We start from the raw sequence: 25,911 nt of genomic DNA, 5'->3' as shown, positions 1-25,911 counted from the left end.
TAACTGCAAAGATGGCATTTAGAATAGAACGTTGTCCTGCTGTGATCAAAATGTTCCCGGCTTTACACAGTGCTGAGGTCCTAAGGTGCCTGTGAATTATGTCCCATCCCCTGCCCTTGCAGAGTAGAACACAACTGTGTTTATTAGACTCACTTTTAATTTGGTTGTCTGTATCCTCCTTTTTCTGCTCCCCGGAATCCAGAGTTGTCAAAGTGGTGAGGATGAAGAAGAGGAGGAAGACAAGGAAAAAACTTTTGAAGTAAGTTTTCATGAAGGTTAAAAACAGGGCCACCTTCCAAGGCCAACAGGTCGGGCCTTCAGAGGTGGGCGCTGACATTAGCATATGGGGCTCACCCCCAGGAGAGCCCGAGTTGGCAAATCGGCCTTGATAAAGCGCACCGTTAGCTGTGGTTCTGTCATCTGTCTGTCCAGCAAAAGGTAGCAGGCCGTATGCCAGTCAGCAAGCCACCTCGCTAGGTTCGTTCTCCTGAGAAATTCTACTTACCATGTTTCCCCGAAAATAAGACCTTCCCGTAAAATAAGCCCTAGCTGGATTTCTAAGCATTTGCTCAATATAAGCCCTACCCCGAAAATAAGACCTAGTGATGGGTGTGACTACGCAGCATATCTGCACAACCCATGCATTTCCTCACGCAGCGGTAAAGAAGACGAGCAGCCCTTCTCATCTGCCCCATGAGAGCTCTATTGCTCAACATGAGAGATTGGGGCCAATGGTTCTAAAAGAAATAGAGTTGCAAGAAATTCAGGATGGAATTCGAGGTTTGGAGAGTTATGATGACGTTCCAGAAGACGACAACTTAACTATATTTGAATAAATGTAGATTGTTGTACCGTACTTAAAAAAAAAAATAAAACACATCCCCTGAAAATAAGCCCTAGAGTGTCTTCTTGAGGAAAAATAAAAATGAGACCCTGTCTTATTTTCCAGGAAACATGGTAATTACTATAGTAACAGGGCTATAGAAGGACAAATTCAAGCATTCAAAATGAAAAATCAGAGCAATGGGGACACTTGAATGGTTTGTGCACTCAAATAAAAATGACTAGAAATGTGCACTACTATTCTATAAATGCACATTTCTAGTCATTTTTATGTAAGGCAGTGCAGGAACCTGAAGGTCCCAAGATTAAACTGTATTAGGTTAGTTGTACTCTTTTATAAACAAAGGACATAGCAGAAGTGAATGGATCTAATTACAGTCTGGAGAGGTTTGACATGCCAGTAACACACATCTGGTAAAAAATGTTTAACTGTGGTCTGAGCATTCCAGATAAGCCGGCATTTCCTACATACAGACAGATACATTGACCTCTTGGTAGGTTTCCCTGTGGGACAGAACACTGAAAACAAATACATTTTAATGTTGGGTTGCATCCTATAGTTATAGTATCCAAAAGGAAGGGGCTGTGTTATGGGCTAACAGTTTTGAAAGTGGGATAGCGTCTGGATACAAATTTCAGGGATCTGCTCTGTTCAATATGATGTGTGTTGCCTTCCCTAGGCAACTAAAGATTCCCTTCCTTCGGGGGGGAAAGGGCATTTATTGAAACCTTAAAATCTGTACCCCCATAATATGCCAAAATAAAAAAAAAAATACCATTCCCTCCCTCACCTCACCATGGTCAACTCCCTGCTAGGGGATGGGGAATAGATCTTTTCCTGTGATGTTTTTCCAGGAGAAGGAGATGGAGAAACAGAAAACCCTCTATCAGCAAGCTCGGCTGCACGAGCGTGGTACCGCCGAGATGGTCCTTCAGATGATAAGCGCCAGCAAAGGTGAGGTGCCTAGTTTCTGGATGAGTCCATGGAACTTGCACAGAGATAGCATGCTGGGACACAGAGGTGTGACTAAAGAGCCCTGATAAAGACCCGTAGGTGCGATTTGCCATCTGTCTCTTTGGTGATTGAATCGAATCTTCACCCTGGCAGGTGAGATGAGCCCCATGGTGGTTGAGACTCTGAAGCTGGGGATCGCCATTCTGAATGGAGGCAACACTGGCGTGCAGCAGGTAGTGTGCAGGTTCCTGGGGTCTTCCTGTCTGACAGCTGCCACGCTTCTGGGAAGAGGTGTTGACTGCTACAGAGGGGGCCACCCAAAATCACTTAGCTGAGTTTGTCCTTAGTGGCCAATTATAAAGAGTAGCTGGAGACACAGATAAAACCAGGGATGAAAGTCTACAGGCAAATGTGTACTTAATAAAGAGGTTTTACCCAAGATCAAAGACAAAAACATGTAGTTTTTTCATCAGTAGATGATTTCGACATAAGTAAATCCCAGAAGAAGATTCCTAAGCCTTACACTTTTCTTTTAGTCCTTTCACTTATTAGCTGCCTTACTAAGATCCAGGAGCCTCATCTGTTAACTGAGATCGATAACCCCACACACCTGTTCTTTATTCATTCATTTACTAATTGAACAACTGTTTACTGATTGCTGACCACACCAGGCTCTGCAGTAAGGGTTGAGAGTATAGCCTTGCGTAAAAACCTCTGACAACATGCAGCTTACATTCTAGTGAGCAATAAGTGAGCCGACACGCAGCAGCACAGAGCTGAGGGCCTGGCACACGGTATTCACTCAACAACCTGAATCGGAACTGGCTGCGGAAGACAGGGGTGCACCGTTACCTCCCAGGTACTCCCGGCTCTGGCTAAAAGCAGCTGTGTGCACAAGAAAGTGGAATTTCAAACAGACCTTCTGCATTCATGAAGGTTATATCCTAGGACCTTTGAGAGTCTCCAAGTTCATAGCTATCATTATTGCATATGATTTTCCCCAGCCTTTCATTCATCCCAAACAAATTTCTCATTAAGAACTATCATTTTTAGGTCGCCCCTCATTTTTACCAGCTATCCATTGACTTTCTTACAGAGCCTTTTATTTATTTATTTTTTAACAAAATTGTATGATGTCAGACGTGATTCCTGCCCTCCCAGTAACAGAGAACAAAGGAAACGTCGTCTCATTGTGAAAGAAATACTGAGTTTTCAACTAGGTTCATTATTGCCTAAACTCCTTGCAGTCCTGTTTGTAAACTCATAGCACGAGCTATTTAGATCATACCTCAGTAATATTAAACATTGCTACATCAGGATCCTGGTGCTTGCTCTCAAATAGGAGAGACTTCAGACAGTAAATCCATGAATGTTAATTCTGCCCTCCCAGGAACACCAGTGGGCCCTTATAAACATGGCCCACCCCAGGGGACTCTGATTCCGTAGGTGAAGGGTCCGACTCAGTGTGCCTGTGTGCCTGGGGGATGGCCATTTCTCCGTCGGGATCAGGATGGTCAGCATTTGTGCCATAGTTTTCGTTGCTTTTCCTTCTATAATGTGTCTTCCTTGCAGAAAATGCTAGATTACCTCAAGGAGAAAAAGGATGCCGGATTCTTTCAAAGCCTTTCTGGTCTTATGCAGTCTTGCAGGTAAATAGGTGAAAACCACATAAGCATTTTTTAAACTCTTCCCTATGCAAGGAAAAGGGGTGTTGGGTAAGAGGAGCACAAAATAAAAGGTCCTTCCATGGAATTATTGGGAGAGGAGTCACCTGCTTTAGAAAGCTAAGAGAGTGAGTACTGCTCCTCCGGCCTTGAGGTTTGCATGCAGATAACATGCAGAGGAGAAAGTGTAATCTCCATTAGCCACAAACACACACGTTCCCGCTATTTTTGGTGGTGTTTCTAAGCACCCTTCATTACCTCCTTTTTTTGTTATGTTGTTTTCCTAGGAGGCTCAGGGTGTAGAGTGTCTCCTCAAATTTACATGCACACAAAAGTCAGACCAGAAAAGAATGGAAAAAAGGGGGAATACTTCACTATGTTTCAAGGTTGTGTTTTAATTAGACCCACTCAATACTTTGTTAATCTTTACCCTTAACAATTCTTTGAACTTGAATGGGTGTTTGGGGGTGGGGGTTGCATATTTTGACACATCCTTTTTGACACAGGTACATCCTGGTATGGGAACATTTTGATATAGCCTAAACAAAGCTTTAAGCTTTCAGTTTATATAACCAGGCTGTGTAAGCTGCCCCTCATGGTGGAACTCTCTGACAAATAAACAATATATAACCAAGAGTCATGAGGACACCATACTTGTTCATTTCAGAAATGAGCCAGCCGTCTTCCTAAGAGAAGGGTCGGCTTCTTCTCTAAGAATCATGTGTCTTTTAAATAGTCTGCAACTCATTCTAAAAGAAATCAGAAGGGCCGGGCGCGGTGGCTCACGCCTGTAATCCTAGCTCTCTGGGAGGCCGAGGCGGGCGGATTGCTCGAGGTCAGGAGTTCGAAACCAGCCTGAGCAAGAGCGAGACCCCGTCTCTACTATAAATAGAAAGAAATTAATTGGCCAACTAAAAATATATATACAAAAAAAAAATAATAATAAAAATAAAAGAAATCAGATTTTTAATTAGCTTATTTGCTTCCAATTAATAGGCTTTAAAATGGAATATTATGTTTTTCATTTGAAGATTTAGAACGACATCTTTTCTTTTGGTAGACTTCATAACTTTGCTAATCTTATTTGATTGGGTAAATATTATACCCTGGGACAGAAGGGAGCATATTTGAGCTGCAATATGGTCTCTTGTTCTCAGCCCTATACATTTTTTTCCAACTACAGTCTATTCGTTTATTATCTCTCCCAGGAAAAGAAAATGCAATATTGCCAGACTTCAATCACTGAGGGTAAAATAGTACCTGTGAACTCAGAGATGGCAAAAATTAAGGCAAATCAGTTCCATGTTGCTCGTGAAGCTATCCATTAAATTTCTGAGTTCTCTCAGTGTTCTGTAATACTTAATATTGATAAACTCATTTATAATAATGACTTGGAAAGACATGTGATTTACACTTAGATGCCAAGTGAGTTCTAGCAGAAGTTTTAAGATATCTTAATGTTTTCTGACGATTATAAAAATAATACATATTTGTAAAATATTTAAGCAGTAGAAGGATTAATATATTCAAAATGTGTGTTTAGGGATGGAGCAAGAATCAGAAATGTGTATTGCATAGATGCATAATCAAAACTGCTACTTCAAAGCAACTACATCCAAATGTCCTTTTCCATATTATCCTCCCCTGATAGCAAAACCAAAGTAGAGGACAATTTTGTGTGTTGAGTGGGGCCTTTTTCCAGCAGAATCTGGGAAAACAGCAACAAAGATAGCAATAGAGATTTCACTGTTTTCTATTTAAAATTTACCTAACTTGCAGAATGTATGTGACTCCCTAAAAAGAGAGCAGGGATGCTGAATTTTTCCCTAATGTATTTCTAGTCTGACAGTCATTTTCTTTGCCTGAGGGTAAAAGAAAGGCTGAGCTTTGCAGATTCCTAATGGACTTGGCCATAGTTTCCCTAAGAAGAATATGGCTATTCTTTTGAGACCTTGTGTTCTGTATTCTATGAAATCTTTCAGATTAGGGAAGGAGTTAGACTCTGTTAGTAAAACAGAATGAGCCCTACTTAGAAATAACACGATTATATAGTGTTCTTGTCAGGCTTTGTGGTTGTGCTAGGGCTTCCTGGCTAAGTAAAATTCAGCAGGGGCTGTGATGGGGAAGGTTGGGGGAAGTAGGGACAAAAATGAGACCAACTTGTCACAAGTTCAGAAACACCGAGAGACATCATTGCCTATAAAAAAGCTTAATCTTGGGAGGCCGAGGCAGGTGGATCGTTTGAGCTCAGGAGTTCAAGACCAGCCTGAGCAAAAATGAGACTAAAAATAGCCTCTACAAAAAATAGAAAGAAATTAATGAGCCAACTAAAAATAGATAGAAAAAATTAGCCGGGCATGGTGGCACATGCCTATAGTCCCAGCTACTCAGGAGGCTGAGGCAGGAGGATCGCTTGAGCCTAGAAGTTTGAGGTTGCTGTGAGCTAGGCTGGACCCAAGGCACTCTAGCCCGAGCAACAGAGTGAGATTCTGTCTCAAAAAAAAAAAAAGGAAAGCTTAATCTTGGCTGCTGTTGGCTCCTGAACGATGCAGGAATCATCAAACAGTATGACCCTTCCAAATCTGGAAGTTTGTGGCTCCCCCATCAGTACTCATCCTAAGCGCTGGCAACCACAATTCCTTGTGACTCTCCAAGGAAGTAGGTAAAGGTAGGAGGCAAACATTAATTAGGGCAGTTTAAGATAAGCTTTTCCTTAAGAAATCTTAGAAACAAATCATTTCTTCTTTATTGGGGGAGCCTTTCTAAATCTTCATCTGTAAGAAAGGACTCCAATCGGATGAACAATGATAGTCACCGCAAGTGGCTATGACCCCTCTCATACCTGACAAGGTCTGTGAGCTATCAGCCTTCTTACACAACACTGCGTGGCACAAAGACAAGGAACCAGAGCCTTTCAAGCACACTGTAATGTGTTAGTCCATTTATGACAATACAGGGACAGGATATTCTTAGTCAATACATTGACGTTAGACAGCTGCCTTCCCAGTGTGCATAGCCCTGAACCTTGTTTCCTTTTGTCTATTAAAAGTGTCCTTGATTTGAATGCATTTGAGAGGCAGAACAAAGCTGAAGGCCTGGGAATGGTGACTGAAGAAGGAACACGTGAGTAGCTGATGAATGCGAAGGCCATTTTCTTCCTGATTAAAACCTTAATTAACTATTTCTGGTCAGAGTCCATGCTTACTGCTTCTTAATCTGCAAAGACTTGATCAGGTTCAGCAAAATGTTTCCATCAGTAGCTTTGATAAAGCCAGCATTCAGCCTGGACGTGTTCATAAAGCCAATTTAACTAAAGACATTTTGTCATGGTGTTTATGGTTTTCTGACTTTGTATTCTTCTGTTTTTCTCTTATCACCAGTCATTGTTCGTGAGCGTGGTAAGTTTGAGTTTCTGGCCTGAGTTCCTACCATGTGTGTGAATCCTAAGAGATCTCATTTAATTGCCCCAGTGCAGACACATTTTAGGCTTGGTGGCTGCATGTCGAGTTTAACTCAGCAGTTTGGTGCTTAATTAAAGAAGTGTCTTCCATCTGTAAAGCATGGGTTATGGACTGTGAACCATTTCCTGCCACTGTCCCAGTTGTTTCTGTTACAAATGCATTTCTTGGGCATTGTGCTCTGCAGCCTGAGCTCAGTTTAATCAAGTTTATCACCATTCACGCAAAGTTCCTTTTCCAAACCATTCTGACACAACTCCTCTATCATTTTTACGATCATTAACTTTACAAAGTGTTCTGCGTTAAGAAGTCAAACAAATGCTCATCGACATTTTGTGTTTTCAAGGTGAAAAAGTACTCCAGAATGACGAGTTCACGCGTGATCTCTTTAGATTCCTGCAGTTACTTTGTGAGGGACATAACAGTGGTGAGTGGAACAGATTGATCTGTTAAGGGAAAATGACATTTTCAGGTGTAGAATTATAATTCAGTTCAATATGCCCCGTCTGATACCACCAGTTGCTAACTCAAGACATCAGTTCATCCATTCCTCAATCTCTATGTAAAATGACCTTTAACTTCATAGCTAATGTTATTTAGTGCCACCAAGGTTAAGCTGCTTTCAGAACCTTCAGATGGTGAATCTACCCAGCCCTTTTCATCTAGCCCCTTAGGGCTCACGAAGTCCAGTTTCTGATGTCAGCGGGTTGGGGGGACTCAGAGCAGAGCTCTGACCTGTGGGATCTGCCAGGACCCGAACATGCTATCCTTGTAAGGCTTTTCACATAGTGGGTCTCTTCTGAGCTCAGCTGAGAGGGCATGCCAGGGATGGGTTCTGACCCAGCACTGATACTCTCAGACTTCCAGAACTTCCTGCGGACTCAGATGGGCAACACCACCACCGTGAACATCATCATCAGCACCGTGGACTACCTTCTGCGTCTGCAGGTTAGTGGGAAGGCCCTGGACGATGGCACCCCCTCACCTGTACTCCCAAAAGCTAGAGACAGTCACACATGTCAGGGAAGGCCTGGGTTACAGTCAAGCCCCAGTCAGGAAGACAGTGGAATATATGTCCACACACCCATGGAAAGTCAAATGCCTAACAAGTACGTTTGAAGACTAAGGTGGTTAAATACCAAATCATTTAGTATCAAATGTTGGTTTGCTTTAATTTTACCACTGAAAACCTAGCTTCAGTGCCAAGAGCTATACAACAACCTGTAATGAGAGCAGATTTCAATAGGAAAAAGAGTGACACAAGGTGATGGGAACAAAAAGAGTCTAAAAGTTCTTAGTGTTGAGAAGTCACTTGGCTTAATTGTTTAAAGGAAGTCCAAATTACATAGAGAAAATCTACACAAACATAAAAAAGGGTTTTTTCTCTTTACTGATTCCTCATTCTTCTTCTGCCACTTACTAACTTACAACCTGTAGCAATGTATTTAACCTCCCTATGTTCCAGTTTTCTCGTGGATAAAATGACTAGGGGCATGTCTCTTAGAGTGGTAGTAAAGATTAAGAGGTTTAATATGGGCATACCTCATTTTATTGCACTTTGCTTTATTGCACTGCACAGGTACTGTGTCTTTTAACAAATTGGAGGTTTGTGGCAACCTGTGTCACGCAAGTCTATCAGTGCCATTTTTCCAACAGCATGTGCTCACTTTGTCTCTCTATCACATTTTGGTGATTCTCACAATAGATTTCAAACCTTTTCATTACCATTATACCTGTTATCATGATCTATTATGGTGAACTTTGATGTTGCTATTGTAATTGTTTTTGTGCACCATGCACTGTGGCCAGATGAGAGGGTGAACTTAATCCATAAATGTCGTGTGTGTTCTGAGTGCTATGCTGACCAGCCATTCCTCAGTCTCCACCTCTCCTTGGGCTTACCTGTTCCCTGAGACACAACAATATGAAATTAGGCCAATTAATAAACCTACAGGTTATTAAAGTGGCCTCTATTAAGGTGAAAGAATTTTAAAATCAAAAGCTAGAAATTATTAAGCTTAGTGAGGAAGGCATGTCAAAAGCCAAGGTAGTCCAAAAGCTAGACCTCTTGCACTAAACAATTAGCCAAGTTGTGAATGCAAAGGAAAAGTTCTTGAAGAAGTTAAAAGTGCTACTCCAGTGAACACATGCATAATAAGAAAGTGAAGCAGCCTTATTACAGATACGGAGAAAGCTTTAGTGGTCTGAATGGAAAAGCAAACTAGCCACAACGTTCCCATAAGCCAAAGCCTAATCCAGAGCAAGCTAGCCTCTTCAACTCTATAAATGGTGAGGGAGGTGAGGAAGCTGCAAAAGAGAAGTTGGAAGCTAGCAGAGGTTATTTCATGAGGCTTAAGAAAAGAAGGCATCCCCATGAAATAAAAATACAAGGGGAAGCATCAGGTTATCCAGAAGAGCTAGCTAAGATCATTGATGAAGGTGGCTACACTAAACAACAGACTTTCATTATAGATGAAAACAGCCTTCTATGAGGAAAAGATACCATCTAAGACTTCCATAGCTTAGAGAGGAGTAGTCAAGCCTGCCTTCAAATCTTCAAAGGACAGGCTGACTCTCTTGTTTAGAGACCAATTAAGCTGATGACTTTGAGTTGAAGCCAATGATCATTTACTGTTCTGTAAATCCCAGAGCTCTTAAAAATTATGCTGAAACTACTCTGCCTGTGCTCTATAAATGGAACAGCAAAGCCTGGATGACTGTATTCTGTTTATAGCCTGGTTTACTGAATGGTTTAAGCCCATTGTCGAGATCTACTTCGCAGAAAAAAAGATTCCTTTCAAAATACTATTGCTCACTAACCATGCAGCTAGTCACCCAAGAGCTCTGAGAGAGATGTACAAGGGGATTAATGTTTTTTTCATGCCTGCAAACACAATATCCATTTTGCACCCTGTGGATCAAGAGGTAATTTTGACTTTCAAGTCTTATTATTAAAGAATGTATTAAGAAATACATTTCAGAAGGCTTACGGTTGCCATAGATAGTGATTTCTCTAATGGATCTGGACAAAGTAAACTGAGAACTTTCTGAATCTCTAAGTGCCATTAAGAACATTTGTGATTCAGGAATGAGGGCAAAACATCAACATTAACAGGAGTTTGGAAGAAGTTGATCCCAACCCTCATGGATGACTTTGAGGGGTTCAAGACTTCAGTGGAGGAAATAACTGCAGATGGGGTGGAAGTAAGAACTAGAATTAGAAGTGGGGCCTGAAGATGTGACTGAACTGCTACAATCTCATAATAAAACTTCAATGGATGAAGAGTTGCTTCTTATGAATGAACAAAAAAAATGGTTTCTTGTGATGGAATCTACTCCTCGTAAAGATGCTGTGTATATTGTTAAGATAACAACAAAAGATTTAGAAGATTCTATAAACTTAGTTGATAAAGCAGCAGCTGGGTTTGAGAGGATTGACTCCAATTTTGAAAGAAGTTTTATTATGGGTAAAATGCTATCAAACAGCCTTGCACACTATAGAGAAATCTTTTGTAAAAGGAAGGATCAATTGATGCAGCAAATTTTATGATTGTCTCATTCAAAGATACTGCCACAGCCATCCCACCCTTTAGCAACCACAACCCTGATGAGTCAGCTGCCATCAACATCGAGGCAAGACCCTCCACCAGCAGAAAGATTATGATTCACTAAAGGCTCAGATGGCTGTTAGAATTTTTTTAGCAATAATGTATATTTTAATTAAGGTATGTACATTTTTTAGACATAATGCTGTTGCACACCCAACAGACTACAGTATAGTGTAAACGTAACTTATATATACACTAGGAAACCAAAAATTTTGTGTAACTTGCTTTATTGAAACATTCGCTTTATTGCAGTGGTCTATAATCAAACCGGCAATATGTCCGAGGTATGCCTGTATATGTAATGTGCTTAGAACAATGTATGGAGCGTACAATGTTAGCTGTTATGTTGCTGCTGTCGTTATTATTTGGATAACAATCATTATTACTTTTAATGTACGTTTTTTTCACTTTGAATAAATTGTCCTATATCATAGTCTCTCAGTTCCAGTTGAAGGCTATCCTCTCTCCTATCCATTCTTTCCTGCGGAGAGATAGTTGTGCTTGAAAGATGCCAGGGGTCAGATATCTCTGTACTTACTCACAGACTTCCTGGCTCCTGTCATAGCAAAAAGGTCATAGAGATTCTCTTATACTCTTTTTAAACAGCAAGTTTAGCTTCATTGACTGAAGTCTGAGAAATACTAAGCTCTACTTGTTTGTTTTTAGGAATCAATCAGTGATTTCTACTGGTATTATTCAGGGAAGGACATCATTGATGAATCTGGACAGCACAATTTTTCCAAAGCTCTGGCAGTCACCAAGCAGATTTTTAACTCTCTTACAGAATACATCCAGGTATGTGCTACAAAGTTCATGCTTGAAAACAAAGAGCATTTTTGACATGCCCCTATTCTATATTCCCTACAGAATATTTGTGTGGACTGTGTGTGCATCCAGCCATAGCATTGACAATATTTCTTATCTATAAATAGGAAATAATAGTACCTATACTCGACATGAAGCTATAGTTAATGCTCCCCCACTGGACATGTTCATAGTGTTGTCACACTTTATTTGCATTGTCTAGTTACATTTTGCTTTCACTCCTAGGCTGAAAACTTCTAGTGGACAGAAAATTTCTTATTAATTGAAATTCTGAAATTTTTAACTGAAATTAAAAGCTAGAGCAATATCTGGCACATACCATAGGTATTCAGTAAGCATGGAGAGTAGAGTAGAAAAATGATTGATAGAATGAAGAAATAAAAAGATAAATGATGTTATCTTGAGTAGAGATTGAAAACAGAATCTATGGGATCCTACTAATTTGTCAGAAATTAACTCTATGGCAAAAGTAACTGCAGAAGCCTGTAAACTATGTGCAGTGGCAGTCAAACCTGCAAGTGAATTTCAGGTTGGATGTCTAGGTCTTGCCGCAGTCTTTCTCTGTTCATGGTGTTCTCTATTCGTTGCCATGGTAGGGGTCTGGCTACTGTGAGAAAGAGTAGAGGATATATTCAGCCATAATTTGCCATAAAATCAGTAGCCATAGCATAGCCCTCTGTAATAGAAGATTTTTTTTGTAAGTGAAAGTAACACTTCATCTGCAGATTACCATAACCAGGAGACTCATGAACAAGGCTCTCATTTTTATTCAAACACTTAGCATATGCTCTGCTAAGCTATACCCATGAAAAGCATAATAACATAATGCCTTTACCCTTGAAGAGCTTACAATGCAATTGAGAAAATACATACACATGGATAAAATTATTTGATACAACATGATCTTACCTGACTTAAAATAATCAAGTAATTGGAAAGGTAAGCTTTATAATCACATATGTGTGAGTTCAGGGGAATGTGAGGTCTGTAAAAGCCAAAGGGCTCCGGGCGTCACAGGGACGTGTGGGCTGTGCATAGATATAGAGGAGGGAGCATTTTCTGGTCAGTCATTTAGAAAAGTTACAGAGATGGGATTGTGTGTGGCTTCATAAGGTATACATCATCAATTACATCAATCTTGCTGAAACAGAAGAGAAAGACAAGGGAAGAAATGGGAAATATTTCACCCCTTTTCCTGTGCACCTTCATTTCTCACTCAAAGAACATTCTGTATTCCAAGAGTCCAAGAGGTTTTAGTGGCTTTTGTTTTTATAGGTAATATGACTGAGCTGAAATTTGTTCTTTGAAAAACATTAATTTCTCATCTAATAAAGGTTCATTTAATGAGCCAACTGGCTATACTCAGATTGTATTTTCTCATATACAAATGAACACAAAGCTAAGACTATAAACTTGAAAAGGAGGATTTTAAGGGAAAGATGGATCCTTGTCACTCAAGCACTGTCAGGACCCATGGTCATAAACCTAGGAACAGGTGACTGCTCTGAGGTTTCACAGAATGTGAGATACCTAAGGAGATCATTGAACATACTTGACAAGTATCTGATCCTATCTCCACAAAACCCATCCTAATCTTTAGAATTTCCCAAGGAGCACTTAACCCAGAAATAAAGGAGAAGCTCATTTGTGGTGAAGGTGAGTTTCTTTCAACAACCAGTTCTGTTCCAAAAAGAATCAAGTGGCTTCTAGGGATCAGACACTGAATATACATAAAATGTGATTTCTAAACAAAGTTATGTGATTGGGGATGCAGGCAATATTTCTCCTGCTCACTTTTCTTGGGAGTCCTGCCCAGAGTTTTCTAGATCTTGAGGTAATATCGTGTGCCTTTTAGAACTTTCTAATTGAAGAGTAATTTAGAGATTGGTTAAAGAGTAGAAAAAAACAGACTATAAAGGAAAGAGGATAAGCAATGTTGGTTCAATAATGATCTTCAAAACTAGGATGGTTATTAGCATGGGAAATGCAAACTGGTAATGAAGTCCTTCCTCCCTCTATGTTTGGCTTCCAGAAAAGATAGAGATGGTATTGTATCTAAAGTTTAGGTTAATGATGAGAAAAATCCTAGAATTAGTTGAACACTAGGATTGGTACACAAGTTTTTAAAAAACTTGATTAGATAGCTACGTTAAAGCATTTGTGTGTAGCTTTGACAGAAAACAATAGGTAGACCATGGCCTGGTTTTCAGACTGTGCTCCACGGCACCCTTGAGTTCCTCAGAAGGCCTCTGAGGCCAACGGGTGGGCGAGTTTGGGCAGAGTGCCCTTCAGCTCTGTTTCAATCACTGCATTTGGCTATTTAAAATATTGTTCTTCAGTGTAAGGTTTTATTTGAGGAACTTACTCTGCGGCTAATACAAAATCTCTGAAAAATCACTGGACTGTGAAATCCGTAATGGTTTTCCCTAGATGTGGTATTTTATGATCAGAAGAAAAAAAGAGTAATATCCTGGGAAAACACTGAGCTACGGAAATACGTGACTTTTGCAAAGTGCCACCTGCCCATATAAGTAGGTATCAAATGCTCTCACTTGGGCAGGTCTCAGAGCAGTTTGTGATGTTGAAGTGAAATGAGAATATCCTCCTCCCCACAGGGCCCTTGCGTCGGGAACCAGCAGAGCCTGGCCCACAGCCGGCTGTGGGACGCAGTGGTTGGCTTCCTCCACGTGTTCGCTAACATGCAGATGAAGCTCTCTCAGGTACCGTGGCCAGTTCCCTGCACGTGCCCCCAGCCCTCCTTGATATTCCCGTTGTGGATGTGGCTGCTTGATCAGAGGCTGGGAAAGCCATGCACAAGGTCTCATTTTTAAACTGAGGGCCAAAATAGGAGACAGGAATGAATGCCTCGGGGGCGGGGGGGGGGGTCCCAGGCAGGCTTTTGCATGACGGCAGCTTCCTTCCTTGTGTCCCACCAACCCACCCTTTGTATTCCAGCCTCAACATTTGCTTTCCATGGTGCTAATCCTTGTTGCTTCCTCGTCACTGTTTGGTCAACCTATCAACATGACCTATCAGCCCCGTTCAATCTGTCCAGTGTTGCATGTCTCTAATCCACATCCTCCTCTCCCTCACCTCTGCATCCCCCTCCCTCACTGTCTCTGCCTTTCCTTCTCACTCCCCATCTCTCTGGCAAGATGAATCGGAACTGCTGAGAGCATTTATTATGAACAAACAAATGTAGCATAGGTGGTAGTTTATTGCCTCTCTCCATGGCAACACATGAGGGAGACCTTCAGGATGTGTTTCAGGCTGATTAGAGTAACATTTGCAGCTGTAATTTAAATAATGTATAAAACTTTCAAGGCTGTCACATCTGCCTCCTCTCTTCTGGAATGTGCTATTTTAACCCTTCCATTTTTCCCCTTTTGACTCTGGCCTTGTGGGAGGAGAGAATTCACGGGAGGGCTGCCAATTTGATAGTCGTATGTCCACTCCTCTGTCAGCGGGGGCAGCGCTGGGCAGAGGCTCTGGACACAAGAGCCTTGGTCCTGCCACCTCCCCACCAGTGACTTGCAGAAAGTCTCTTCCCCTTGCTGGTTTCTGGTTTCATCATCTATAAAACATTCAGAATCAAAACAAATGATCTGGCCAGGCACAGTGGCTCACACCTGTAATCCTAGCACTCTGGGAGGCTGAGGCGAGCGGACCCTTTGAGCTCAGGAGTTCAAGACCAGTCTGAGCAAGAGTGAGACCCTGTCTCTACTAAAAAAATAGAAAGAAATTAGCTGGACAACTAAAAATAGATAGATAGATAGATAGATAGATAGATAGATAGATAGATAGATAGATAGATAGATAGATAGATACACACACACACATAAAATTAGCCAGGCATGGTGGTACATGCCTGTAGTCCCAGCTACTCGGGAGGCTGAAGCAGAAGGATCACTTGAGCCAAAGAGTTGGAGGTTGCTGTGAGCTAGGCTGACGCCACGGCACTCACTCTAGCCCAGGCAACAGAGTGAGACTCTGTCTCAAAAAAAAAAAAATCTCTCTACAGTCTCTTCCCAGCTGTAATAGTCTACATTTCTGTGATATGTCGTGTGTAGCTATGACACACACCATATGTGGGGGATAATTCCTCTGACAATTGAAGGGCTAGACAAAGAGCTATGGTTTGCTTTGAGAGAGTCTGTGAAAGAAATGTGACCCAGAATACATGTTTTAATTATTTGCCCACCTCAGATCTTCAAGGATCATTTCCTGTTATGATGTAGGATACAAAGTACAGAGCTAACTTCACAGTGCCCTTTCTGCATTGCTGAAATTAAAACCAAACAGACTAGTATCAAAACCATCCAGAGGACCAGCTTCCATTAACATACTCATTTAAGGGACCAGTGGCACCCAGATCACCACCAACTAGAATCAGGAGAGTCTAAATTAATCCAGAAAGAAAGGAGAACCCACTTGGTGACTATGACCATGTACCTTAACTGGATTGCAACAGTATTCCCATAAAGCACCCTGGTAATGGCTGCAATATAGAAAATGACAACAGAAACTACTAGAATTACCTAAAGGCTCTTTGGTGGATTGGGTTGTTCAGTAGTTTTGGACAACAGTTGGTACATCTGCCACATTGCACTAACGAAAGGAGAAATGTAAAGGAGCTCTGTCGGAGGAGTCTCCGACCCTGCAAGCAGTGGAGGATGAGGCGTCCTCCTTCACGGCGAGAAGGGAGCTCCATCCCAACACCTGCGCAGCCTTCACCTGACCTTTCCAGAGCAGGCTCTTCTTGCTCACTGCCCTGTACTTTGCCGAGGGATCAGATAGCTCAGGGGTATCTCCTGTTTCTGTTCTAGGATTCCAGTCAGATCGAGCTGCTGAAGGAACTCTTGGATCTCCTTCAGGACATGGTGGTGATGCTTCTGTCCCTCCTGGAAGGTTGGGCTGTTTGGTATAATTAGGCATTCACACAACTGTAATTGGTCTGAGCACTAACCTTACTAATCACGCAGATTACCCTTCTGACGGGTCACTGATACCATATGATATTGGCCAGAAAGCCAAATTTTCCAAAACAAACAAACAAAAAATGAGTGAGGGGCATTTGGTCTGATGGATGAAGCCTAAAATCAACTCATTTTGTGTCAATAGGAAAGCCAGAATGAACTGGGGAAAACCTCTAAGCTTTGCTGTTCCCTATCCTCTCCCTCTCCCCATTGCTTTTCGACACATCTGGCTGCCGGTGTGTATGCCAGCCATCTAGTTGGGCACCCTCCTAGGTCTAAGGGGATGAGAGGGACACCACGTATCCCTATGTGTCCCCAACGATCTGATTACGAAACCACTCCCCAGGCCTGATACGAGGCAGTGGCTTGGCCACCTCCTCCTTCCCTCTGTCTCCTTCCCCCTTGGCTCCTAGTGGTGTAGTCTTTATGGCTTGCTGCTGCCTCCTACCCATCTCCAGATCATCACGGTCAGAAAAGAGCTAACTAATTGGGTACATAAGTCTTCTAAAAGTAGCTACGTGACGAGTTACATGATGGCTTGGGTTTATTTATGTATCTATATGTCTTTTTGAACCTGCCTCACAGGGAATGTGGTAAATGGAACTATTGGCAAGCAGATGGTCGATACACTGGTAGAATCATCTACCAATGTAGAAATGATCTTGAAATTCTTTGACATGTTCTTGAAACTTAAAGACTTAACCAGCTCAGATACCTTCAAAGACTATGACCCAGATGGGAAAGGGATTATCTCCAAGAAAGAATTCCAGAAGGCCATGGAAGGGCAAAAACAGTACACGCAGTCAGAGATTGACTTTCTCCTTTCGTGTGCAGAAGCTGATGAGAATGACATGTTTAATTACATGGACTTTGTAGACCGGTTCCATGAGCCGGCCAAGGACATAGGGTTCAATGTGGCGGTGTTGCTGACAAACCTTTCTGAACACATGCCAAATGACTCTCGCCTGAAGTGTCTGCTGGACCCGGCAGAAAGTGTGCTGAATTACTTCGAACCGTACCTGGGAAGGATCGAGATCATGGGTGGGGCCAAGAAAATAGAGCGTGTTTATTTTGAGATCACTGAGTCCAGTCGGACTCAGTGGGAGAAGCCCCAGGTGAAGGAATCTAAGCGGCAGTTCATTTTCGATGTCGTCAACGAAGGTGGGGAGCAGGAGAAGATGGAGCTGTTCGTGAACTTCTGCGAGGACACGATCTTTGAGATGCAGTTAGCGTCTCAGATTTCTGAATCTGACTCAGCAGACAGGCCGGAGGAGGAGGAGGAGGAAGACGCTCCTTACACATTGGAAATTGAAGGCGAAGAGGAGGAAGACAAGTGTTTTGAGTCTCCCTCAGCATTTGCCATGGCCTGTGCCTCCATGAAGAGAAGTGTCACCAGCTTTCTAAAGAAGGCCACCCTGAAGAACGTCAGGAAGCAGTACAGGAATGTGAAAAAGATGTCTGCCAAGGAGCTGGTGAAGGTGTTCTTCTCTTTTTTCTGGACACTGTTCCTGGGGCTCTTCCAGCTGTTCTTCGGCATATTGGGAGGGATCTTTCAGGTCCTGTGGAGCACGGTGTTTGGAGGGGGCCTCGTAGAAGGGGCAAAGAACATCAGAGTGACCAAGATCCTGGGTGACATGCCTGACCCGACCCAATTTGGTATTCATGAGGATGCTGTGGAGATGGAGAGGGCGGAGGTGACCGAGCCGGGGATCACAGCTGACCTGGCCCACTTCGTAAAGGGTGAGAAGGGAGATGCAGACATGATCCCAGACCTCTTTGGACTGCACCCAAAGAAAGAAGGTGGCTTAAAGCACGGGCCCGAAGTGGGTTTGGGTGACCTCTCTGAAATTATTGGCAAGGATGAAGCCCCCACGTTAGAGAATACTGTTCGCAAGAAAAGGAAAGCACAGGTAAGCATACTTTGTATTCTGTCCTCTTTCTTTATCCCCAAAAAAAGACTTCCCCCACCATATCTTGCAATCAGGACTGACACCATTTCCCCAGGAGCCAACATTGTATTAGACACTGGCCCTGCTCTGATTACCCTGATCTTGTCATTCCAGTTCTAACATGTGCAGGGAAATCAAGACTTAGATGGTGGTCACAGTTTCTGGTCATTGGGTGCTCTTCCAGTTTACACTGGAGAGTTCAAACATGGTGGTCTGTGATCCTCACTTTGCTTCCAGCTTTTATTAAAACATTAGTTCTCATGGCACAGAGGTTCATTCAGTGAACTGAAAGCATAGAAAACCAAGTACAACAAAAGAGGAGGCCTGTCATGTGAGATAGTACTTCTGCAATATCCTAACATGGTCCAGATGATATCGTATGATTTGGCATAGCCTCCCAAAGAGTTTGACCATGCTCGGGACATTTTTCCTTGTGATGCACCACTATTCAATTAGTACTTCGAGTTAGTAAACTAGATTAAGTGAACAAGGTAGCATAATTCAAAGCCTCTTGGCCACAGAAGGTTTTAGGTGCTCCCCTCTCATATAGCATCCAACTTACAATGTCGTTCTAGCACTGAAGAGAGTAGAGAAATATGAAGCAATCCGAGCCCATTATTGTTTATTGAGACGTTAACATGCACCTGTCACTGTTTTAGGCTCTGGGAATACAGTGGTGAATGAGAAATGCATTGTCCCTATAATTTACTGGAGAAGATAGACATTGGCAAGCATGATGAATGCTAGGGCACGGAAATGTCAGGTACTAAGGAAATGCATAAGAGAGAGCTCCCACCTGGCTTGGAGAGTCAGAGAAGGAAGTGTCAGAATTGTAGGAATCCTTACAATATTATTTTTTATGTTTTGCTCCCTAATGCAGCCCAGGGCCTAGAACAGAGTTTGATACATAATAGGATCTCATCAGGGACTGCTATATGCCAGGCTGTGTTCTAGGATACGAGAATATGTTGATTAAAAAAAAAGACCACAGTTTTGCTTTCATGGAGCTTAACTTCTAGTAGGAGAAGACAAAAAATAATTACCGTTTGTACCGCGTGTTAGAATAAATGAACATGCTAATATGTTGTGGAGTGAACACAGGCCCACTATAAATAGCGTGGTCAAAGAGGTTCCTGGAAAGGTGTCATCTGAGCCAAGTCCTGAAGGACGGCAGGCACATGAAAGGCTGGGGCAGTCATACTCCAGGCAGAGGATATGGCTCGTGCACAGACAGACTTGGGATGTTCCCAGAAAGGAGAGGAGGTCTGCGTGTTTGAGTGTAGGAAACAAATCAAGTGGTATGAGACGAGGATAGAGAGAAAGGCCAGGATCATGCAGGACTCACAGGCCTCAGTAAGGAGCTTAGATTTTATTCTCAGTGCAGTGGCCACCTCGGGGATTGGCGCAGTAGCAAAAGGACTGAAGATGAGGCAAGAAGCCTGTCCACTGGAAGTGGGTCCTGGATTGGACTTGGTTTCACCTGTGTCCCATCTGTCTCTGACCCCATGGGACAATAAGAGCACTTTCCTGAGGCTCTCACGGTGTCCTAGCACAAGCTTCCTCTTTGAGTTGAATAAATAATAGCGGGAAAGTTGAGTTTTCAAGCTTGAAACCTTTGTCTTGGCATCTCTCCAGAGTCACTTGATACATAGCAGGGCACTTACACTCAGTGATCCTGGGAGAAGCAGAAACATGAAAAGAAAAAGCCATTGGAATTTGTGACCAAGAAGAAAATGGCCAAAGAGATGGGTCATCTTCATGAACTCACTTGAGGGAACCTTGACTGATTGTTATTTTTGTCCAGGCAGCAGAGATGAAAACAGCGCATGAAGTGGAAGGAAAAGTAGACTCTGAGAAGGCAGAGTAAGTTTTTGGTAGCCTCAACTACTCTAATTGCTATAGTATATAGTTCTTGATAGCATCTACTATTATATCGCTTTTCTATTCATGCCAACAATGTATATATTTTGCAAGTCCTGGGTTGTTTTCCTTTTACCCCAGCTATATAATAAACACATTCTATTAATCTTATTAACTTTATAATCTTGATAGTAGATTGGATTCACTGTGTGGCCAAATAAATGATCAAACACCTGTACTTTATAATGTTATGTGCTATTGATGATATTTATTGAATACCTATTACATCTCAGGCATGTGTTAAGCTCTTTTATATAATATATGACTAAGTCTTGCCATAATCTTAGAAGAATAGATATTATTGCTAATACCCAAGAAGGATTAGAAAATAAAAGATAATTTCTCTGAAGGGAAAAAAAATTTGTCAAGTCTAATCTCAGAAAAAGAATAGAGATTCGTTTATAACTGATATAGCCTATGCCCATGGCTCATTGAAGTGGTCACCACTCATTAAATAAAAATTTGACATCAGGCCACTGTGGGATGATAATGACCTGAGGTTTCCACCCTTGAGGAATGATTCCAACTCCTGCCCTGCTTAACCCAGACTTCTCTTTAATTCGGTCTCCTTTTCTGGGCCAGACATACCCATGTTCCCCCTGCTAAGTGGGTTTCCCATTCCTGCAGCACGGAAGATGGAGAAAAAGCGGACAGAGCCAAAGAGGAGGAACAAGCCGAGTACTTGTGGGCAGAAGTGACAAAAAGGAGGAAGCGACGGCACGGTCAGAAGGTTGAGAAGCCAGAAGCCTTCACAGCCAATTTCTTTAAAGGGCTGGAAATCTATCAGACCAAGCTACTGGTAAGCGCCCCAGCCTCAGCCCTACTCCTAGTGCCGGCCTCGGCCTTGGCCTTGGCCTGGGCCTGGGCAGACCACAGAGAGGTGCCACTGATCTGTTTCCCTGTTGGGTGAGTTATGCTTCCTGCCCTTTCTCTTTCCTGTTCTTTTCTTCCCATTTATCTGCCTGCCCCTTGTGTGTCAGAGGGAAAGTAAAAGGGGTAACTTGGAAAGAGGCACAGCCCTCCAGCAACTCTGCCCAGCAGCGCGATGTCCTCCCAGCCTGTTTTCTCGGCAGGAGAGCGGGAACACCTTTTCCTGGCTGTCCTGTGTCATGTGGGGACTCAGCTGACCCTGGTCCAAAAGTTCAGAAGTAGTTTGATCATGTGGGATACAGAAAGAACTTTCCTGTGTTAGGCTGGGCTCCCACGTTAGTCCTCCAAAGCTTTATTATTCTACCAACCTCAGTCCTCACTACAGCCTACCGGTGATAATATTCTTTCTCTGATGAATTGCCCAGAGGTACCATGGCTTGCTTATGGCCAGGACCACACCTTCCCTGGCACCATGAGTGAGGGCCCCTCCACAGAGAGATTGAAAACTTCCCCCACGCAGCTACCATTCCAGTCTTTCAGTGCTGCTTTCTCCAGGGAAGATGGCAGTGAGCATGTAAATGTCGCCCCTGAGAAGAGAGAGGAAAAGACTCCTGGGGCTGTGACTTGTACAGGGATGAGAACTCCAGGCCACAGTCTGGCTACATCCTGGGTGGGAGTTGCAGGGGTCTTTTGTGGGCCTACATCACTCATAATTTCCAAATAGACTATATCCTGCATGGAATGGTCATGAAAACACACACAGCACCTTCAAGGCGGTGCTTGAGTCCTCTGCAGCTGACATATTTAGCCATTTGGTTCCCTAAGGGATAAGCCAAAGCAGGGTTCTTTTGAGCATCATTCTAAACAATTTTTTAAAAGTCAACATTTCTGGTTCCCCTCAAATAAGTCATGCCAGTGTGAAGATCAAGATTGCCCTAGAAGAGTTATCACCAAAGGGTAGGACTGGTCCCGTGTGCCCTTATAACCAGAATAGATATTCTGTGCAAGAGAGGGATGTTCTCTCTTTTCCTTCCAAACTCTTGTACTGTTGCCTGTCCTTCTCTTTTCAGCATTACCTGGCCAGGAATTTCTACAACCTGAGGTTCCTTGCTCTGTTTGTAGCCTTCGCTATCAACTTCATCCTGCTTTTTTATAAGGTGATCCTTCATTCAGGGGTTTTTTACTAGATATGCTATATGCTAAGTACACTATATACAGGTAAAAAACCATAACAGAAGTTATATTGTTAATTGTAGCAAAAATTATAATAGCTGAGGAAATTTTTTAAGACATTGGCTTCTTAAAAAGATACAATCTTAAGCAATGAGAAGAATGGCAAGACAGCCATCTAGGGCAGTGGTCCCCAGCCTTTTTGGCACCAGGAACCAGTTTCATGGAAGACAATTTTTCTATGGATGGGTGGCACAGGGGGAGGGGGGAGGTAGAGCTCAGGTGGAGATGCAACCTATGGGGAGCGGCTGTAAATACAGATGAAGCTTTGCTCACTTGCCCACCACTCACCTCCTGCTGTGTGCCTCCCCCACCCTTTCCTGTCTCCTAAGTTTCATGGAAGACAATATTTCCATGGATCTGGGATCAGGGTTGGGGGTGAGGGGAGTGGACAGGGTGGTGGAGCTCTGCAGCCCAGTCCACAGCCAGGGGTTGGGGACCACAGATTTAGGAAACTATTTCAATAGTTCAGGCTTTTTCAGTCATTACTTAATCCAGTCTTCAAATATTTGTTGAAATCTATGTGCTAAACCCTATATTAGGAACCACAAGGTATTTCAAAATGAATAATAAATACAGTTCTTTCCTTGAGGAATTAAGGTAACAGAGAGCCATTATAGTTGTCCCATACTTTAGAACCAATATGAAGGAATAATTAACAGGAGCTGGGAAGAGAGGGTCCACTCAAGATAAATGGAGATTTTGAACATTGGCAAGTGGGTCTTGCATACTGTAGGCATGTAACAATTGTGAATGGAGTGAATTAACGAATGGTCCTGAATTTTTGGCAGTCTTTATTTAGCTGACTTTTCTATTTCTTCTCTCCCTTTTTATTTAAAACCATCAATCCAATTTTTATAAAACATTGTTTTATTCACATCAACTTTCTACTTGACAAACTAATGGCTTTCTGTTGCCCATGGGGAGAAAAATGGAAGTCTATAGCCAGGTGTGGCAAAGCTTGGTTTTAAACTTGTCCAGGTTGAGAGTCCTTTTGATGGAAAAAGCCAAGCAGATAGTTGGAGCTACAGGCCAAAAGCCTCAAAGGTGTATATTTGAGAGTCATCTGTATAAGAGTGGTAGTCGAAGCCATGAAAGTAAATGGCCTCTCAGAAACAATAGAAGATATCACGTGCATGTGTGTGTGCGCGCGCGGGCACACGCACGCCTGTGAACACACGTGTGTGCTTATGTGTGTTTGTGTGTTAGTCCCCTCCCAAGCCACTGCATTGCAGAGATTCCCTCCTATGGCATGGGGATTATAGCATATGGAGTAAAAGTTTCCTGATTTTAATTTCTTTGCTTTCTTTTCAAGAGATAGGTTTTGTCTCCTCTTAAAAATTTTGATTGCTGGCCGGGCGCGGTGGCTCACGCTTGTAATCCTAGCACTCTGGGAGGCCGAGGCGGGCGGATTGCTCAAGGTCAGGAGTTCAAAACTAGCCTGAGCGAGACCCCGTCTCTACTATAAAAATAGAAAGAAATTAATTGGCCAACTAATATATATATATGAAATTAGCCGGGCATGGTGGCTCGTGCCTGTAGTCCCAGCAACACGGGAGGCTGAGGCAGTAGGATTGCTTGAGCCCAGGAGATTGAGGTTGCTGTGAGCTAGGCTGACGCCACGGCACTCACTCTAGCCTAAGCAAGAAAGCAAGACTCTGTCTCAAAAAAAAAAAAAAAAAAATTTTGATTGCAATTGTTAGAGATACTGGGAGATTCTTAGTAATAAGTCACCTAAAAACCTTATTCATTTAGCAAGTAACATACAGTCTCTACTATTTGCACAGCATATGCTAACAATATAAAATATGTGGGGAGAGCCCAGTGGCTGAGGCTCTTTCTGATGTTTATAAGTGAGTCTGTCTTTGGGCCAGGTCACTGAAGAACCTTTAGAAGAAGAAACAGAGGATGTTGCAAACCTGTGGAATTCCTTTAATGATGAGGAAGAGGAGGAAGCGATGGTGTTCTTCGTTCTGCAAGAGAGCACTGGATATATGGCACCCACGCTGCGGGCCCTGGCCATCATCCACACGATCATCTCTCTAGTCTGTGTGGTGGGCTACTACTGCCTGAAGGTGAGCTGCTTGCCTTTCTGGATCTAACGTGACTCCTCAAGGCAGGGGTGTCAGTTCCGAGCCCAGCCAGCCCTTTGCTCCAATACTTTGCAGATAGAGGAAGGTCCATGGAGCAGCAGCAGCACCCAGGAGCTGCTTAGAACCACTGAATCTCAGGCCCCACCCCAGACCTTGTAAATCAGAATCTACAGCTCCCATGGGCCCCAGCGATTTGTGTGAGCATTCAAGTGAGAGAAGCCTTGCTCTGAAGCATCTCATCGTAGGCACCTCTTGTTGAATTTCACAAAATTAGAGTCATCAGGCTGTCACACGGAGAGCTATTTGTGAGAGGTTCTTCTGATCTTGAAATTGATGTTGACCTTTTTATAAAAGTACTTTTTCATTACGTTATAACCATTTGAGATCTCAGAAGAAAACTCACTGATGTGCTACTGTTTCAGTTATCTATTGCTGCATAACAAACCACTCTGAAACTCAGTGGTTTAAGGCAACTGTTTTCTCTCTCTGATTCTGTGGCCCAACGGGGCATATTTGGGCAGCTCCTCTGCTCCATGTGTAGGGGCTGCATTTGCAGCCAGCTGGGTGCTCAGCTGAGCTAGGAATGGCCAAGACGGCACATGCCCATGCCTGGCGCCTTGGCAGGAAGACAGCTGGAAGGAAGGCTGGCTCAGCAGGGGTAGGTGGGCCTGTCTCTCTGATAACTCTCTCTCCATGTGGTCTCTCCACATGATCTCTCCAGTAGCATAGCTGCACTTCTTGCATGATGGCTTGGTGTTTCCAAAAAGAGCAGAAAAGTGAAGGTGATACCCCTTCTTAAGTCCTAGGCCCAGAGCTGGCAGAGTGTCATTTCTACTGCTATCTGTTGGTTAAAGCAGGTCACATGCCAGCCCAGATTCATTGTTGCATGCAGGGAAGGGTATCCAAGGGCATGAATTACGAGGGGGCACGGTTCATTGGGGCCATCTTTGGACACTACTACAGTTACGCCAGTCTTCAACAATTCGATTTTTGGTGTTCTAAGTCCAATTCTAGTTCCACTACACCACAATTTTATTTTCCTCACTACTCTTCTCATTACAGTTTTTTCTTCCTTCTCTTGTGTGGGAAGTGTGCTTGGCTATATACCAAGCCATCTTCTTCCTGGGAAGAGTCCAGGAAATATATTCCTTTCCTTCTAGTTCTTTCTTCCTCCAGTGAACTATAGTACCATATAAGAAGTCCAGGCCGGGCACGGTGGCTCACGCCTGTAATCCTAGCACTCCAGGAGGCCGAGGCGGGTGGATTGCTCGCAGTCAGGAGTTCAAAACCAGCCTGACCAAGAGCGAGACCCCGTCTCTACTATAAATAGAAAGAAATTAATTGGCCAACTAATATACATAGAAAAAATTAGCCGGGCATGGTGGTGCACGCCTGTAGTCCCAGCTACTAGGGAGGCTGAGGCAGCAGGATCGCTTGAGCCCAGGAGTTTGAGGTTGCTGTGAGCTAGGCTGACGCCATGGCACTCGCTCTGGCCTGGGCAGCAAAGCGAGACTCTGTCT

General features: G+C 43.0%; 1 protein-coding gene across 5 annotated transcripts in view; it reads left to right on the top strand.

Annotated features, from left to right (window-relative positions):
- The window catches only part of RYR3 (ryanodine receptor 3), a 505,145-nt gene that overhangs the window by 458,951 nt on the left and 20,283 nt on the right, over positions 1-25,911 (top strand). For 4 of the 5 annotated variants that reach the window (XM_076004231.1, XM_076004228.1, XM_076004227.1 and 1 more), the window contains 16 exons: positions 203-259; positions 1,699-1,803; positions 1,957-2,031; positions 3,371-3,447; positions 6,512-6,585; positions 6,843-6,860; positions 7,267-7,347; positions 7,780-7,868; positions 11,195-11,323; positions 13,969-14,073; positions 16,180-16,261; positions 16,915-18,239; positions 20,083-20,141; positions 20,826-20,997; positions 22,139-22,225; positions 24,173-24,373. In XM_076004231.1, coding sequence (XP_075860346.1) covers positions 203-259; positions 1,699-1,803; positions 1,957-2,031; positions 3,371-3,447; positions 6,512-6,585; positions 6,843-6,860; positions 7,267-7,347; positions 7,780-7,868; positions 11,195-11,323; positions 13,969-14,073; positions 16,180-16,261; positions 16,915-18,239; positions 20,083-20,141; positions 20,826-20,997; positions 22,139-22,225; positions 24,173-24,373 — 2,736 coding nt within the window. Of the gene's footprint in view, positions 1-202; positions 260-1,698; positions 1,804-1,956; positions 2,032-3,370; positions 3,448-6,511; positions 6,586-6,842; positions 6,861-7,266; positions 7,348-7,779; positions 7,869-11,194; positions 11,324-13,968; positions 14,074-16,179; positions 16,262-16,914; positions 18,240-20,082; positions 20,142-20,825; positions 20,998-22,138; positions 22,226-24,172; positions 24,374-25,911 lie in introns of those variants that run through there. The other variant, XM_076004230.1, reaches the window with a different exon arrangement.

This window comes from Microcebus murinus, chromosome 6 (assembly GCF_040939455.1).
Source record: "Microcebus murinus isolate Inina chromosome 6, M.murinus_Inina_mat1.0, whole genome shotgun sequence".
NCBI lineage: Eukaryota > Metazoa > Chordata > Mammalia > Primates > Cheirogaleidae > Microcebus > Microcebus murinus.
The sequence above is the reverse complement of the archived record's forward strand: the minus strand, read 5'-3'. Positions and strand labels throughout refer to the sequence as shown.